Source organism: Momordica charantia (genome assembly GCF_013281855.1).
Source record: "Momordica charantia cultivar OHB3-1 chromosome 4 unlocalized genomic scaffold, Mcharantia_2.0 BLBB01000004.1, whole genome shotgun sequence".
Lineage (NCBI taxonomy): Eukaryota > Viridiplantae > Streptophyta > Magnoliopsida > Cucurbitales > Cucurbitaceae > Momordica > Momordica charantia.
In genome coordinates this window covers 25,317,904-25,335,177 of record NW_028275162.1, presented here as the reverse complement: position 1 = coordinate 25,335,177, position 17,274 = coordinate 25,317,904, and the positions used below count along the sequence as shown (strand labels likewise).

Below are 17,274 nucleotides of genomic sequence, written 5' to 3'. Positions count from 1 at the left end.
TTAAAAAGTTAATTTTGATTTAAAAATTATTAATCAAAGTCTTAAAAATACACCATTACAATTACAATTGATCTAAAAAACACAATTACAAACTAATTTGAGAGTGGCTAAGGCAAGTGAGGTAATATTTAAAAAAAAAAAAAAAAAGGAACAAAACCACAATTTGGGTGTAAGGGATCCATTAGAACAACTCAGGTTGGGGCCCAAAAAAGCCCATGTCCACCACCAGAAAAGAGTAAAACCCAAGCCCAGGCCCAGGCCCATGCCCAGCCCAAGCCCGAGACACGGACCTCGAACGCTAGGGTTTAGAGCCTCAAAACCCTACACCGTCTGGAGCTCACTGGTTCACGTTGTGGTTCACTACGGGTGAAAAGGCGAGTGTTAATTCTTTTCTCTTTGCAACTCTTGATTTGAAATTCCCCATGTCGAATCAGACGGAGGCTCGATCATAGTATTTTTCTGAGCTTGTCTTATTCAGTTTCCGGTTCTTGTTGCGGTTTTCTGCAGGAAGTTTTGTCTGATTGATAGCCGAAAGGGGAATGGCTGGGAAGGACGAGTACCGAATATTTGTTGGAGGATTGTCATGGAACATCTCGGAGCGTCAGCTCGAGAACGCTTTCAGCCGCTACGGCAAAATCCTGGAAACTCAGGTAACTTTCGTCTTCCATGTTTTTCCCCCTTTCATTATGCCTCATATTTGCTTATCGGTTGAGATGACGATGGAGAAAACGAAATCTGACCGCTATTCTGAATAGAACAAAAGATTCTGAATGTTTCGACATGCACGAGGTCTAATAGTGACGGTGTAAACGATTTTCTTGCGAGTAGTTTGTTTGTTTGTTTTTGGTAATGAAATTGGCTGCGTTTTGACGACATTCCTTGCAAATTATGAGTTTTTCTTTTCCATTATGCATGTCGGTGGTATTTTGTTAGTTGCATGCATGTCCGTTTATTTGTGTGTGTATAATATCTTTGTTCTAGTTCACGTTTCTTTATCGCTCATTTATTTATTTTTGGAAATAATGTGTACATGGACATTAGTAACATTCGGGATGTATTAGTTTATTAAGGCTAAAAGAATCAAAATACTCCCGATCAATTTTGCTTCCTAGATTATAACGATTAGTTTATCTCAGGCTTTCTCTTTCTTACCATAATTTGATCTTTTGTTATGTAGAATATGGTCCAGGGAGTCAGCTTAAAGCTGAACACATGAGTCTGTTCGTACATTATCTGCAGAATTCTTACATATAATTGAAGAAATGGTTAATACACAAGAAATCCCATCCATGACTATACATATATTGGAAGAAATTGTTTGGAGACTGGTAGTATTTTGAAAGAAAAGTATTCTCACAATAATGTTTCAGAAATTATTACTGATGCCTTCTCCTAGGACACCTCCTGAGATGTTTCTTCTGTTGACTATGGGGAGGAGAAATCATAGTTAACCAAATTTGCAAAACTCAATCAAGACCATTCACTTCCACAAGCAAAAATTTAATGTTCAACATACAGTTTGCTAATGTAGTTTCCAACTTATCAGAGTGTAAAGTGGATAATGTTTGTATTTCTTGGAGATCTATTTGGTCGATTTTATTGGGAATGTTTCTGCAATTTGTTGTAAGTAGTCCTAAATTCCTTGAGAATAATCCAAAGGTTCTAACTGGGGTATAAGCTGTTGGATTGAGCCAGATGCTTCTAGAAACTCTGATGTTCAGGTTCTTGTTGATTTACACCGGGCCTCCTATCTTAAAATATTTTGCAAAGTATTCCATACCTAATGTTTGGTCCTTCTAGTTTCAAGAACATGCAAGACTTATTTATCTTGCTTTCTGTTGCTTGATGCATCTATAAGGTTTAATCATGATCTTGCTCAGTCAGTGTTAATGGTGAGTTCATGCATTGGTGAGGGTATAAATTGTCATCTGCCTTGCTGGTGGCATGCCGTCTTGAGGTTCCTGCTTGACATTTGTGCATATCTTGGAATTGGAACTTCTTATAGTTTAATTAGCATATAGCATTCTAGCGTTCTAGTGCTTCCATATGTTCAGGATTTCTTTTGTGTGCTTTGGCATGGAAGAACATGCTATTGTCAAAATATTTCGTGTTAGTTCGACAGAGAAAAACTGACACTGTAATTTCAGTTATTCACCATCTCTACTGAATCTGTGAACATGCCCATGGTGACAAAAAGGGATTGTAATACGATTGTCACGTATATTGTTGCATGCTGAAGCTTCAGGTGCTAGACTTGTTTTGTTTGGTATGACATCCTGCAGCACACACAGCTTGCTTGGGTATTAGTGACTCCACAGTTAAATTGTACTGAAATCTCTTTTAGTTGTCAGTGCCGGCTTGTTCCATTTTAGACGACAAGATTTTGCAGTAAATGGGACATTGTAGAGATGTGACACCAGAATGCAGAATAATCTGAGTTAGAATTTTCTCTGTTGCTTTTACATTTGTTGGCTGCTCAGTGAATCATAAAGGACAAACCTCAATTTACTGTGTAAGCTAAGAATAGCAGCTGAAGTGAGGACAGTATTTAATGCATTGTTGTGTTTTCGTCTAGTATGTGGCATTGAGTTGGGCAGTGGCATGGTGCAAAGAATCAAGTATTCGGTATGGCAAGAAGTTATATCTCCTCAATATTTTTTCTTCTCAATTTGCTCATATAACCGGTGTCTAGACTCTAGAGTGATTTATATGTGACTGGGTTATGAACCGTGGAATGATGTCTGACTGCAGCAGTGGTGGAGTAATTTCAGTAATCAGTAAAAGTGTTGCCTCGGGTGAATATCTCAAAGTGAGATAATCTCTAGTTAACTTGTAGAGCTTGAGATCCTGAGTTTATGATGGGACATTTCCTAGTTTGGACCCAAAGAGACTGTGGGAAGTAGAGGTCAAAGTTTCTCATTAAACGATAGATTTGGAGAGTTGAAGACAACTTGTGTGACAATTTTCAAGTTGTGGACACATTGCAGGGCTTTGAAGGGAAATCCTTCCAAGTGTATCATTAAAGTTGTTCCTTTGATGATATACTTGGGAAGGAGAAGTAAGTTGTCAGAATTTTTTTATTGTTTTACAATTTCCACTCTTTGCATAGCTATAATACTTTTCATAGTCTATGTGTTGGAATTGAACAACAATGTAGATATTGATTGATATTACATAATGTAAACTCTTTGCATGAGCTTCTCTTGTGGTGTTTATGTAGATCATGTTAGAACGAGATACAGGCCGTCCTCGTGGATTCGGTTTTATTACCTTTGCAGATCGTCGAGGGATGGATGATGCAATCAGGGAGATGCATGGGCGTGAGCTTGGTGAGAGGACTATCTCAGTAAATAAGGCTGAACCGAAGATGGAGGGAGATGATGGAGAACCAGGCTTTAGGGGAGGAGGCTATTCATCTGGTGGTAGGCCCAGTTTTGGGAGAGGAGGAGATAGATCTGTGGGGCAAGATGAATGCTTCAAGTGTGGACGCCCAGGACATTGGGCACGAGATTGCCCATCAGTTGGTGGTGGACGAGGTAGGGGTAGAGGTTCATTTTCATCCCGTTCTCGATTTGATAGTGATAGTCGTGGAGATCGTTTTGGAGGAGATCGGGACCGATATGTGGATGACCGCTATGATGGAGGGCGATATGGAGATAGAGATCATTTTGACCGTAGAGATGACAAGTATGGAAGTCGAGACCGCTATTTTGATGACAGGTAGTTTTACATCTTTTATTTGTTCTAATAGTGATGTGAATTGTGGTGTTGAGATAAGGTGAGCATCTTCCTACATGTCTAATACAAAAACTACATATGTTCTCTCTCAAAGTGTGATTTGATTGACACGTTACCGAAGTAGTAGCTAAGACTCTGTTTATAAAAAAAAGCACTGGAAATTCTTTATAACCGAGATTTTGTTTGCAAACTCTGTAGGTACCCGTCTGGTGGAGATCGCTTTGCTGGTGGTGATAGGTATGATGTTAGCGATCGTTATCCTCAAAACGGCTATGTTAAAGACAGAGGCGGGTACAATAGGGACATTGGTCCTAGGAGTGGCAGTGATAGGTATGGAAGCGGAGGTCCAGGCCGTTACGAGGGAAGAAGTTATAGAGATAGGGCAGGTCCTTACGACCGCCCAAGCAGGGGAGGACGGCCGTCTTCCTACGAGCGCTATTAAGGTTAAGATGTACGTATGAATGTCGGTAGTTGTTTGTTCACAATTGCAAATCATTCTACAAACTTGTAAGTTAGCAATGAACTGTGACAGTCTTTATGCAACCCTCTGGCCTTTTGGCATTGATGATTCTCTCCAAATATTTAGTAATGTTCCCTTGATTCATCAGCCTCCCATTTTTGACTTTTGACTTCTCAATGTGATGAATTATTTTGTTGCCCTTATTCAATCTGATTTCACAGCTTTTTCTTTCTCTTTCAATTTGGGAACATATGTTGACATTAATCTGTTGTTTTCTTGGAGACAACAGACAACAGACAGAAGTTTCATTTTCTTGATTCTTTTTTTTTTCTTTTCCTTTTGGAATTATTATTTGAAGACCATTATTTTATAGGGGAAGATATTGAAGATTTCTTGATGAAGACCAATAGAGTGAAACTTAATGGCATTGAGTCAAATTGGTTTGATTGACCATTGAAACCCTAGCTGGATTGTGATAAGTATTGACTCCTATCTTATCTTGACTCTCATGCTCCAATTATAATTTATTTTGTGAATCAATTTTTTTAATACAATTTATGAATAAAACAATTGAATCTTTGAATTTGAAATTTTCAGTAGTTAGAATGGTTTACTTAAAGAAATAAAATTATTTTTCCCCCATTAGATGTTTAAACGTCACAATCCATAAGACTGCGTGAGGTGTGTGTTTTATTCTAAAATTTTGAAGTTGGCTTGGTAGGGAATTCTTTTTTAGAAGTGTTTATAGTCAAAGTATGTATATATATATATTTATTTTTTTATTTATTTATTTTTGATTAAGAGCCCTTTTTGTAAAATGCAAGAGTGAAAAATTGTGGGGATGGGGTTTGAATCTCCAAGGAAAGGAGCTAGGTGCTTTAATGCTGAGAGAGGAGAAAAACATTCGTAAAGTTTCTTAATTCTTTTTTCTTTTCCTCGAGAACATTCATAAAGTTTCTTAAACATTGCATATTTATATGACATTTGTCGATTTAAGGGGACATACATTAGGCTAACCACAAATGAGTAATTATTGGTTTAGAAACTAATAGGGAAGAAATGCAAAAGTGATGAGAAAAATGCATGGACTTTTTGTATGGTATTGAATTCATGGCGTGAAAAAGTGGCAAAATGCACAGTGTATGAGTTTGTGACCAAAAACTTCTCTCTACCTTTCTCTCTCTTTTTTCTTTTTCCTTTTTTTGTTAAACCAAAATTCCATCTTTTGTTTAATTTATTTTGAGATTTGGCGTAGATTCTAACTTTTTATACATTCAATATTTAAAGTCTAGAGAAAAATTACAAAGTCTTGAAGTATTTTATACATGCTTTTTGAATTACGACAAAGTAAGAATGAAGTAATTGCTAACTGGAACACAGTTAAATTGGTCAAGATATCTATTTTCGTTGAAGAAGTCATGAGTTCGAATTCTCACCCTTGAAGAAAAAAAATAGAACAATTTTTTTTTTAAAAGTTATTATCCGATTCTTTTAATTTGCCTTTTTAAAAAAGTTAACTTCCGTTGTTATTTTATATCTTATTTAATAAATAAGTACATCTTATGCTAAAAACAAACCCATTTAAAAAATAATTTATTCAAGGCAAATCACACACACACAAAAAAAAGTATCTTTCATTTTGTCCATATGCAACATATTTTTTTGCTCTAGTTAAAGACTTCACTAAATCAAAATCCCCAAGTCATATATTAAAAAAAATCAATTTTATAAGAAAAATAAACTAATTGTCAATAATTTCCTATTTATGTTTGTTAATTGCAATGACCACCCTCCAATAATTAACAATTATTTATTTTATTGACCTCTTTGTTTACAAGAAAAGTGGCAAGAAACAGCGAGAAAATCTATGTGAAGAGCTGTCAACAAAATATTAAATTAAAGAAAGAGGTCAAATTTTGCTTCTTCCAATTGAAAAAAAAAAACCCACACTAAAATATTTGGTTAAATTTTCATTGACTTTTGAATTTCTTTAAGTTTGCATGCTCATCTCCTCCTACTTTATACTAACGAAAGATAATTAAGTTTTTTTAATATTGAATAGGTTATGTAAATTAAATATAAAAATTAGACTTAAACATGTATTTATTCATTTTAATCTCGATGCTTTTTTTTTCAATAAACTTTGTGTTTAATTAATTTTTGTTTTCAGATGTTTTTATATATTTTTGAATAACTAATCTGTGAACCATTTTACATCATCATAATATAAAACTCAGTTCTCCAGGTGTTCCAATTATACTACTCTTCTAATTACACGGTTATGAATTTAGGGTATTCATTCTCGAACTATGTGTTCTATCTTCAGCATTTCAAGTTCAATAGTCACTAGATCCTAATTTTTTTCGTACCTAACTCAAAAGATTTCAGCGAGATTCAATTCTTGATTTCATAAAGGCCAACAAGTTCGATGAAATTTGATTCGACATAATTTGGATATAACGACTTCGTATCCCAACTTTGAAACCTTCATGTTGCCTTAGCTTCCATATAAGAATGGAAATTAAATCTTGAGAATTAGGATCTAGAATAAACTATACATCCATTCTAATTTTTAAGGAGCCCTAAAATTAACTTATTATTAATGAAGTGGCCCATGCATATGAAGAATTAGGATCAAATTGGTCTAACTTTTCTCTTGGTATTATTATATCCACAATATGTCCAAGAAAAAGTCTCCCAAATATCTTCATATTCAATATCTCAAATTTCAAAATTGTCAATATATTGCCATCTCAAGAAAATATCTCATTTTTATCAAAAGATGAATAAAAATAAAATTAGGAAAATATCTCAAAATATGAGGTATAAACTTTCTATATTTCACAACGATATTTGTATTCACATAACATCTAAAATATCAATTTGACCTACGTTATAAAATGTTTAAATATAGTTATATATGGATGAAATTAAAAATATATATATATTAAAAAAGCTTGAATGGTTTGCTTAAATAAATATAATAATCGATGAAGATGGAGAGGAAAGTAAAACATAATAGGTTAAGACGATTTCCAATTCAAAAGGTATAAAATATCATTTGGTCGGTCTTACTAATAATTTATCTGTCATACATAAAATATATGACAGTAAAATAAATAACTGACAAATTAAATTCCAAATTTACTTTTATTCATTAATGGATAATCTCTTTTTGTAGATAAGTAGTGCATAACTCAACACCACAAATTAATCACAATAAAACTCGTGAAGGGAGAGAGAGCTACGAGTTTTTTTTAGTACAATATAACATGTTGGGGAAGGGATTCACACTCTCCGTTGTGGTTGCTTTGGCGAGAGAGCTACGAGTTAGTAGAACTTTACTAGTTAAAGTAATTTTTACTAATTATGGTCAAGAGAGAGAGGACTATACGCTATAGTCTAGTTATATTTCTCTCGACTTTGGGGCGCAAGTTCGACATTAGTAGTCAGGAAATATTAAACCTAGGTGTTAAATTTGAGGGTGTTATGATATTCGAGATTGAAAAGTCTAAAGCGGGAGTGTACGTAGGTAGCTTGGGATTGAGTAAGCTTGGAGTGTAAGAATGTGTAACCCAGAGTTGGGTTTCTAATTTTTTTTTTCTTCATTTTTTTAAGAACTATTTTACCCTTTTACAATATTATAATTTATTTTTCTAAATTACAAAAAAATTGGTGGATAATCCATAAGATTGAACATTAAATACCATTCAAGTCCATGAGACGATTAAATTGAGTAAATTATGTTTTTAAATTCATGTCCTAAACATGAGTTTGGCTTGAGATGTCAAACTCATCGTATTCCAACCCTTCTTAAATACCTTCTAAGAGCCTTTTTTCTTTTTAATAATATATATATATATATATAAAACATGGTAATCGTTAAAATTTTTAATCTTTAGCTGTTTAAGAGAATATTCAACTTAATTAATAAATTCATAATTTTGGAGGAGCAAAACCTAAGTATACACAATTTTTTATAATCTTAAAATATACTCAAGTGTAACCTGAGAGTCAAATATTGCAATATTTCTTTATACATTTTTTATTATATCGTATGAGACGCTAAGAAACTATATAATATTAATATATATGGAAATTTTAATATTATTGAAGCATCAAGGAATATCACATGTTTGTGCCATTAAAATATATTAAGTTGAGGAAATTCACTCCTTTGTTGTATTAACAAAATTTGTCAAATTGAACGTAGGATAATTCACATACACTCCAGAGGCCGTGAGTTCGAAAATATTCCTGGAAAAAAAAATTAAAGAAAAAATCTCTATATAAATAATATTCATTTCATAGGCTTCATATATCTTTCAGTTTGAGCGAAAGAAAGAAATCTAAAAAGAAAAATGGAGGCGGTTACCGGTAGCGGAGCAGGAATATCAAGCGAGAAACGGCGTCGTTCCGGCGAGAAATTAGGGCTCGTCCTCCACGTCCTCACCGGACCATGGTTCATGGTGTTCGCTTCGTTCCTCGTGATGTCGACCGCCGGCACGCCGTACATGTTCGGGCTCTACTCGGGCGCTATAAAATCGGTGCTCGGCTACGACCAGAGCACGCTGAATCTGCTGAGTTTCTTCAAGGATGTAGGAACAAACGTGGGCGTAATCTCGGGCCTAATCAACGAGATCACGCCGCCGTGGGTGGTTCTGGCGATCGGCGCGGCCATCAATTTCTTCGGCTACTTCATGATCTGGCTTTCCGTGACGGAGCGCGTGGCTCGGCCGGAGGTTTGGCTGATGTGTCTTTACGGCTGCCTCGGCGCGAACTCGACGGCGTTCGCGAACACCGGCGCGCTGGTGACGTGCGTGAAGAATTACCCGGCGAGGAGAGGCGTGGTTTTGGGGATTTTGAAGGGATACGTAGGGCTGAGCGGCGCGATTTTGACGCAGATTTATCACGCGATTTATGGCGATGATTCGAAATCGTTGATTCTGCTTATTGCGTGGCTGCCGGCGGTTATCTCCGTCGCGTTCCTTAGAACTATTCGGATTATGAAGGTTGATCATCGGCCCAATGAGCTCACGGTTTTCTACAGGTTACCTTACACTTACGACTTATAACTGACTTTGTTCATTCGTTATTTCAAGGTTTTTTTCTTTTCTTTTTTTTTTCAAAGGAAAATTGATGATTTTTTAAAAAGTTTTGAAAAATAATGGAGTCAAATTTTTCTAGTAGCGCTAAGCAAGTGCAACAAAATAGTTGTTGACTGGTTGGCCTCTGTTGGTAATTTTCTTTTGTTGGTGAAATTTTTTTTATAAGGTTAAACCTCCCTTCCATAAGGTATGGAGACTGTGGATATAGTTTGAGAGTTCATTGATTGAAAGCGAAAAAAAGTAAAAATCAAAAGTTTATTGGGATAAATTGGGTTCAAACAAAAATAAATGAACACCAATAAACTTTCTTAAAAAAAACCAACAAAAATTTGAATGTTTAAGCTTCATGAATTTTTTATTTTTTATTTTTTGAAAAGATCAAAGCTTTATTAATTAAATTCCTCAAAAAAGCAAAATAATGTAATGATATTATACACTATTCCATTTAATTATAGTAACGAGTAACTAAAATCAAGATCCATTATTATTTATCCTCGACAGGTTTCTGTACATTTCTCTTGGACTCGCTGGGTTTCTAATGGTGATGATCATTCTCCAGCAAAAATTCAAATTCTCCCACATCGAGTACAGCAGCAGCGCCGCCATGGTCGTTTTCCTCCTCTTCTTTCCCCTTTTCATCGTCATCGCCGAAGATTTCAAGCTATGGCGCACCGAATTACTCTCAATCGACGCTTCTCCTCCTCCTCCTCCACTCAACATCGTCTCCCAAAAACCCCCGCCGCCGCCATCGCCGTCCTGCTGGAGAACCGCCCTGAGCCCGCCGCAGAGAGGCGAAGATTTCACGATCCTCCAGGCCCTTCTCAGCGGCGACATGCTCCTCCTGTTCCTCTCCACCGCGTGCGGCGTCGGCGGCACTCTCACCGCCATCGACAATCTCGGCCAAATCGGCGCCTCTCTCCGCTACCCGAAACAGAGCATCAGCACATTCGTGTCTCTGGTTAGCATCTGGAATTACCTCGGCCGCGTGGTCTCTGGTTTCGCCTCCGAATTTTTCCTCACCAGATTCAAACTCCCCCGAACCCTAATTTTGACCCTAATCCTCGTCCTCTCCTGCGCCGGCCACCTCCTCATCGCCTTCGACCCCCCCGGCGGCCTCTACGTCGCCTCAATCGTCATCGGATTCTGCTACGGCGCCCAATGGCCGATTCTCTTCGCCATCATCTCCGAGATCTTCGGCCTCAAATACTACTCCACGCTCTACAATTTCGGGTCGGTGGCGAGCCCGATCGGGCTGTATTTCATCAACGTTCGGGTCGCCGGAGATCTGTATGACAGGGAGGCGAACCGGCAGCTGGAGGCGGCGGGGAGGAAGAGGATGGCCGGAGAATCTCTGAACTGCGTGGGAGTGGATTGCTATAAACTGTCGTTCCTTATAATCACCGGCGTTACTCTGTGTGGGGCTTTTTTTTCCTTCATTTTGGTGCTCAGAACCCGAAGGTTTTACAGGACTGATATTTACAGCAGGTTCAGGGAGGAAGAAGAAGAAGAAGATGCTGGGCCTGGGCCTGTGCTTGGGCCTGGACCTGGGCCTCGGCAGAGTACTGAGATGGCATCGGCCGCTCCACACGGTGTCGTTTCAGCGGTTGAGAAAGTTGAGAGGAGAAATAAGTAGTTGCCTAGTTGGTTTGGTGGGGTAACTGGTAATTGTAAATTATAACTTCTACTGTTTTACCGTTTAATTATTCCATCGTTGTGTAACTTTTCTGCGACGGTGAATGAAATTTACAAACCGGTATGTTTTACTAGTTTAAGTGAAAAAACTATCATGAATTGAGTGAATAAAAGGTGTTTATTTTGAGCTTTTATTTAAAAATCCAAAAAAGTCGTTTTCTGTCTTTATTTTCGTTCAATTCAAAAAATATATATATATATATTAATAACAAAATGGACCGAGTAAATTATGATATAAACAATTAATAAAAACTAATTATGTTAAACAAAATTATAGTATTAAATAAAAATCCAGTTTTTGTTATCGTAAACCTTATAAGACAAATTAGTCTAAATTTATGGAAACATGAAATGCAATAAGCACAGTTTTAGTGTATTTAATACAAATGCTAAATTATAAATTTGATTGTTGAATTCTCAAAATGATGTCTATTTCTTTTTCGAGCTAAAAAATTATGACGATGAAATTTGTTCAGATCAACGTGCTTATTTAGTTCATGTATTCTAAAAGGTTTATGACCATTTTTTAAAAAATTAAAATTATATTTATTTAGAACATTTTTTAAGTTGGACAAAAAAAATTATATACTGAATAGTCAAAACGTCATACATAATTATATACACACACATATATTATAACATTGAAACAAATCACTGACCCTCTAGGCATATGCAGATTTTTTTTGTTAGTGATGATGTCCCATCTTCAATTTCAATAATCAACAAATAACAAATATATTATGTATTATCATGCAACTATTTATTAAAAATATAGGACGATGCCAAGTGGTAATACAATGTATAGAATATATGACACATGTTCGATGTTAAAATGTTGTAATGAGAAGTGTTATAAGCTTTGAATGAAAGTCCCGACATAAGTTAGCAATAACATTGACAACCTACATGAATTAATGTATAACGATGATTTCATTGTCTCTGACATAGACCCACATTTAGACATACTTGAACTATTAACTCAACCCAACAAATATAAGTTAATTTCTATTATTTAAAATTTGGTTAGTCCAACCATTAATAGTGGATATCAAATGAGATATAGAATGACAAATTATGTAAAATAGCACAAAGTTAATAAGTATTTTAACTTTTAAGTAACCGTTACAATTTTTATTTTTTTTAAATATAATATAAATTTAACTTTTCTTAATATATTTTATATCTACATCTTAACAAATACACCTTCATATCTTAAAAAAAAAAAACCTTAATTTTAGGGTATTTATGTAAAATAAACGTGGAATGTTTTGTTTAATATTATATGTAGTATACAAAAAATTCAAATATCCGTCCCCACAACATCTTATTTAAAATATATATAAACAAACCATCGTTTAGCGCCATGGCTTCTCACTTCTTTCAACTCTCTGAACCCGAGTCTCGTTTCAATGTCTTGGCGCCATGGTTAAAGGCGAGCTCCGTTCCAGTTCCATGTCCTCTTGAATTACTTTTTCACCGTCTTCACCAGAGGATGCTTGCATTTGATCCAATGGAGGTTTACGCTATTTCTCAGGGCTTTTCTCTCCTGCATCCTCATCGTGTTTCTGGTTTTTTTTGCAGGATAAGTAGCATCTTCTTCAGAGCAAGAGAGGAATGGCTCGGAAGGAAGAGTTCGAAGTATACGTTGGAGGATTGTCGTGGTGCATATCGGAGCGAGAGCTCCAAGATGCCTTCAGCCGTTTCGGAAGAATTATCGATACTCGGGTAACATTTCGTATTTTTGTCATTTTTCCGTGCATTTATCTCTGTTTTGGCATTTCCATGTGCTACTAAGTTCCTGCGCTTTGGCTCTGTGCTTATCATGCACTTGAGTGATTTTTAGGGTTGCATTTCCTGGTCCAATGCCTGCATGTTTATTGTTTGGGATTAATTGTATTTTACAGGAGAAGAGTTGAGATATCGTAATTTTCGCTTTCCACATCCTCAATGCAAGGCAACGACATTTATTTACTTTGGTTTATGCTGGAGGTTTCAGGTGTCATACTGAAAGATTTCTGCTTGTTCGAGATTTTACTAAGTGGGTTTCATTTTCATTAGGCCAAGCTGCAGCTATATTCCTGCAAGATTTCTGTAGGTCTAATTCTTGTTTTGATCGATTATTATAGTCGTGAAAATTTATCTTTTACTAAGTGAGTTTCATCACGCCAAGCTGCAGCTATATTTCCATAGGATTTTTGTAGGTCCAAATATTGTTTTGACTGATTATTACCGTCATGATTAATTTTGTTAATCTCCAGGATCATATGAAGAATTAACTTATTTCTGTTGAGTTTCCATCCTTAAATAATTTTTGTTTGTTTGCATGAGTCGAATTGGTGGTGCCTCTGCAGGTCATTATAGACAGATTTCATCGTTGTCGTGGATATGGATTTATTACCTTTGCAACTCGTCGAGGGATGGATAATGCAATCAGGGAAATGAATGGGCAGGAATTTGACCAGGGGATTATCAGTGTCTAAGGCTAAACAACCCGAAATAAGGGGAGAATATGTAGAACCATGCTTTAGCAGAGGCTACTTATCTGGTGGTCGGGATAGCTTGAGGAGAGCTAGTTCTGGGCTAAAAATGGAGGGAGAAGATATAGGGCCAGAGATTGAGAGAGGTTACTTATCTGGTGGTCGGGATAGCTTTGGGAGAGGAGGTAGATCTGCGGTGCATGATGTATGCTATAATTGTGGATGCTTGGGGCATTGGGCACGTGATTGTCCTTTAGCTGGAAGGCGTAGACCCTCATTTTCATCTCGTTCTTGGTTTGAAAGGGATGACAGTGAGAATTCTTTTGGGGAAGACCGTGATCGATATGTGGACGAGCAATATGATGGAGGACGAGATAGAGTTAGGGATCATCGTCTAGATAATAAACAGGACAAGTATGGATGCTACAACTACCATCATAGCGACAGGTATACTAATCCGTACTATTTGTGTCCTATATCAATGATGGTTTGGTGGTGGCTAATAAACCTAGTGTTTTCATATTTGCTTTAAAGGTGTTTTTTCCCCTTTATTTTATATGGTCTGATTGATTATACTGCATCAGTTCGGTTGACATCTCCCCTCCTTGAATTTCCTCATAAATATGGAAAAAATGGTATATGAGGGAAAATCTGAGTTTTACTCGTGAAGAAAAACAGCTTCCATCTTCCAAGTTCCAACAATGATATGGTCTCTTATTAGTTTTATCATCTATGACCTAGGAATCTTTAGGAAGTCACAAGAATTGTATCAAATTTGTTAGGAGTTGATCTTGCTAATTGGCATGATCCTCGTTAGTTGGCAGAAATTATTTCATTAACTACTTTTGGGTTTTTAAATCTGTAGGGTGGCTTCTAGAAGAGGAACTTCCAATGCAGATAGTTCTTGCTCTCACTTAGCTGACTCTGAGGTTGGAAATGTGACTGTGCGGTTGCCAAATAGAATGCATAAACATTGTGAGAAGTGCAAAAACGATTCATATTCCCACGAGGATCGAAAACATAAAAAATCGTCTTTTCAGAATGAAGAGGGAGAGGGGGATAGTGAAGCTTGTTTATCGGCTATAAACTTCTCTCTGGATAATTCTAGGACTATGCTTTCAACCATGGTTTTATTGGATGAGTTGTCATTTAGGCAGGTGGAGAGTGAAAGATTTCAGAAATTTTGTCAATCATTACAGCCTAAGTTTGTCATTCCTTCACGAGTTACAGTGATAAAATATTGGTATCAAATATATATGAGCAAGAGAAAGGGTCTGAAAAATGTCTTCACACAGAATTGCCAAAGAGTTTGCTTGATTATTGATATTTGGACCTCCGTTCATGAAGAAAATTATATGGTTTTAAGTGCTCGCTTTATTGACAGTGGTTGGAATTTGCATACGAGGATTTTGAACTTTTGTCAAATATCTAATCACGAAGGAGAGACAATTTGTAGAACAACAGAGAAGTGTTTGCTTGAATGGGGTATCAATAGTGTAACCACTATAACTGTTGAAAATGCTGGATCCAACGATGCTGTAATAGGTTATTTGAGGAAAAAGTTCATAGCACCGGGTTCTATGGTGTTAAACGGGAAGTTCTTGTATGTGAGGTCAATTTCCCATGTACTCAGGTTGTTCATCAATGATGCTTGGAAACACCTGTACAAGTCTATAGTCCAAATTCGTGATGCTGTGAAGAATATTACATCTTCCCCTGCAAGGTTACAAACTTTTAGAGACTTTGACCAGAAGAACGGTCTCCCTACAGAGGAACTTCTCTATATTAGATGCACCGACAACATGGGATTCCATAGATGTGGTTGTAGCGGTTTTGAAGTTCCAAAGAATATTTGAGAGGATAAAAGATCAAGATCCAAGGTTCTTTTTGGAAGTTATACCTTCACTTGAGAATTGGGTAAATATTTGTGCATTTGTCAAATTGTTGATGGTTCTTCTTGAAGTTGATTCAAGGTTTTCTGGATCTTTATGTGTCACTCCAAATGAATATTTTCATAAGCTTTCCTCGATACAAGCGTTGATTCGAGAATATTCTCAAAATCAAAATGGTAACCCGCAATTGAGTAGGATGATACGAAGCTTAAAAGCTAAGTACAGCAAATATTGGGGTGCCTCTAAAAAAACAAACTTCCTTCTATATGTTGTTGTAGTTCTTGATCCAAGGTATAAGTTGAAGTTTTTGAAATATCGGTTTCGGGAGTTTTGGGGGGATGATGTTGCTGATAAGATGACTACGAAGGTAAAAAGGACTTTACGAAAAATGTGTGATGAGTACTTCTTCAATATGACTAGAGGTGAACTGAGTACTGGCATTAGTGCACATAGTGATTCTTCTCATGTGTCAATGGCCAAGAAATTTAAGAAATTTCTTGATAAGGAAGCGCCAAATGATTGCAGGATGGAGATAGACAACTATTTATATGAATGTTGTCATCGAAGAGACGATACAGATTTCGATGTTTTGAAATGGTGGAAGTTGAACTCTTCTCGATTTTTAATCCTCAGTCAAATAGCCAAGGACGTCTTTGCCATTCCTCTCACCACGGTTGCAACTTTTGAAACTGAAGCCCGTGTGCTGGAATCGTTTTCGACGCTCATTTACTCCTAAGATGTTAGAAGCCATCATTTGTGCTCAAAATTGGCTACAATCGAAACCACTCTTGGTTGAAGGAGGTGATGAAACAGAAGATATTGATAAAATAGATCAAGGTAAATACATTAATATCTTCTTTCTATCACTTACCACATGTATTTTAATAGTAATTATCAGGTTTTTTCTTTTCAGAATTTTCCAAAGTTTTCATGGGGATCAACTTGGACTCCATTGCAGATTGAGAACTTCAAGGTAAATGTGTAAAATTGATTAATGTGTGTTGTTAATTTAATTGTGATGAACATGAATAAAATGTTGTCCTTTTATTTTCTAGACTGTTGATTTGGATTATATATTTTTATTTGACAATTGACATTGCCACACCATGTGTCAATTGTCATATTTTTTCTATTTTCATTTTGGGTTAGTTTGTTATCTCAAGCTGTTTAGTTCAAACATTATACAGGCTTCAAATTATTTAAAAATGGAAAGAAATTTGGTTGTGTCAAGGACATGCATAAAATATTAAATATACATGTTAAGTTCAAGCCTTTTCAGTCTTTGAATCTATTATTGATTGAAGAGGGTAATAAAGCTAGAGGTACTAAAGTGTTACTTCCTTTTCATTTCATATAATAGCTCATTCGTTGCATCTTAGAAAATTTTAAAAATATATATGAAAAATTGAATATACTATAATTTAAAACTTAAACTTTTGGGTTTAGCATTGATTTAATAAGTTTTGTTGCATTAACAAGTACCGTACAATACTCTTGACTGTATATGGTGTAGTCTGAACAAATGAGAGAAGTCTCCTGAAACTCTTATCCAAGAGAGTTTAACAAGACATTAACCCACTATTTTAGGAGGAATTAACAACTAACTAAATATGTCTAGAAATTAAAAGAACTGAACTAAAAAAGCCATTTTAAAACTCTCTAGATCAATATATATTCCTCTCTGACTCACTAATGAAATGAAATTTTGTCTTTTCATATTAAATTCTTTATCCTCTCTCAGATTTTCAGTTGCAAAGCAAGAGGCTATGGTAAAGATTTTGGCCATCAATGTGGGAATCATTAAGCAGGAGGAGGAATTTTCAGAGACAGGCCATCTTCCTTTGAGCACTGTTACTATATGGGTACGTATTTTTCTTTAAGTTGTAAAAGGTTCCAAAGTTTTCATT

The 17,274-nt window shown here is 36.0% G+C and overlaps 3 protein-coding genes across 4 annotated transcripts; all 3 read left to right on the top strand.

Moving 5' to 3' along the window:
• The first annotated feature begins 252 nt into the window (after window positions 1–252).
• On the top strand, window positions 253–4,406 carry LOC111006270 (glycine-rich RNA-binding protein RZ1C). 2 transcript variants are annotated; one of them, XM_022278098.2, is made up of 4 exons: window positions 253–374; window positions 508–650; window positions 3,221–3,720; window positions 3,937–4,406. In XM_022278098.2, exons 2-4 carry the CDS (start codon window positions 540–542, stop codon window positions 4,178–4,180), a joined length of 855 nt encoding a protein of 284 aa, XP_022133790.1. In that variant the 5' UTR covers window positions 253–374; window positions 508–539; the 3' UTR covers window positions 4,181–4,406. The 2 variants fall into 2 exon arrangements, with proteins under 2 accessions (XP_022133790.1, XP_022133791.1); XM_022278099.2 differs by lacking the exon at window positions 253–374 and adding an exon at window positions 1,178–3,058 and having other exon boundaries at window positions 405–650.
• Window positions 4,407–8,431: 4,025 nt separating this feature from the next.
• On the top strand, window positions 8,432–11,072 carry LOC111006168 (protein NUCLEAR FUSION DEFECTIVE 4). Its single transcript, XM_022277938.2, has 2 exons — window positions 8,432–9,248; window positions 9,808–11,072. The coding sequence occupies exons 1-2, from the start codon at window positions 8,560–8,562 to the stop codon at window positions 10,937–10,939; spliced, it is 1,821 nt and encodes a 606-aa protein (XP_022133630.1). The 5' UTR covers window positions 8,432–8,559; the 3' UTR covers window positions 10,940–11,072.
• A 1,320-nt stretch (window positions 11,073–12,392) lies between these two features.
• On the top strand, window positions 12,393–15,331 carry LOC111006199 (uncharacterized). The gene is made up of 3 exons (XM_022277982.2): window positions 12,393–12,723; window positions 13,350–13,922; window positions 14,341–15,331. Exons 2-3 carry the CDS (start codon window positions 13,441–13,443, stop codon window positions 15,329–15,331), a joined length of 1,473 nt encoding a protein of 490 aa, XP_022133674.2. The 5' UTR covers window positions 12,393–12,723; window positions 13,350–13,440.
• Window positions 15,332–17,274: the final 1,943 nt, after the last annotated feature.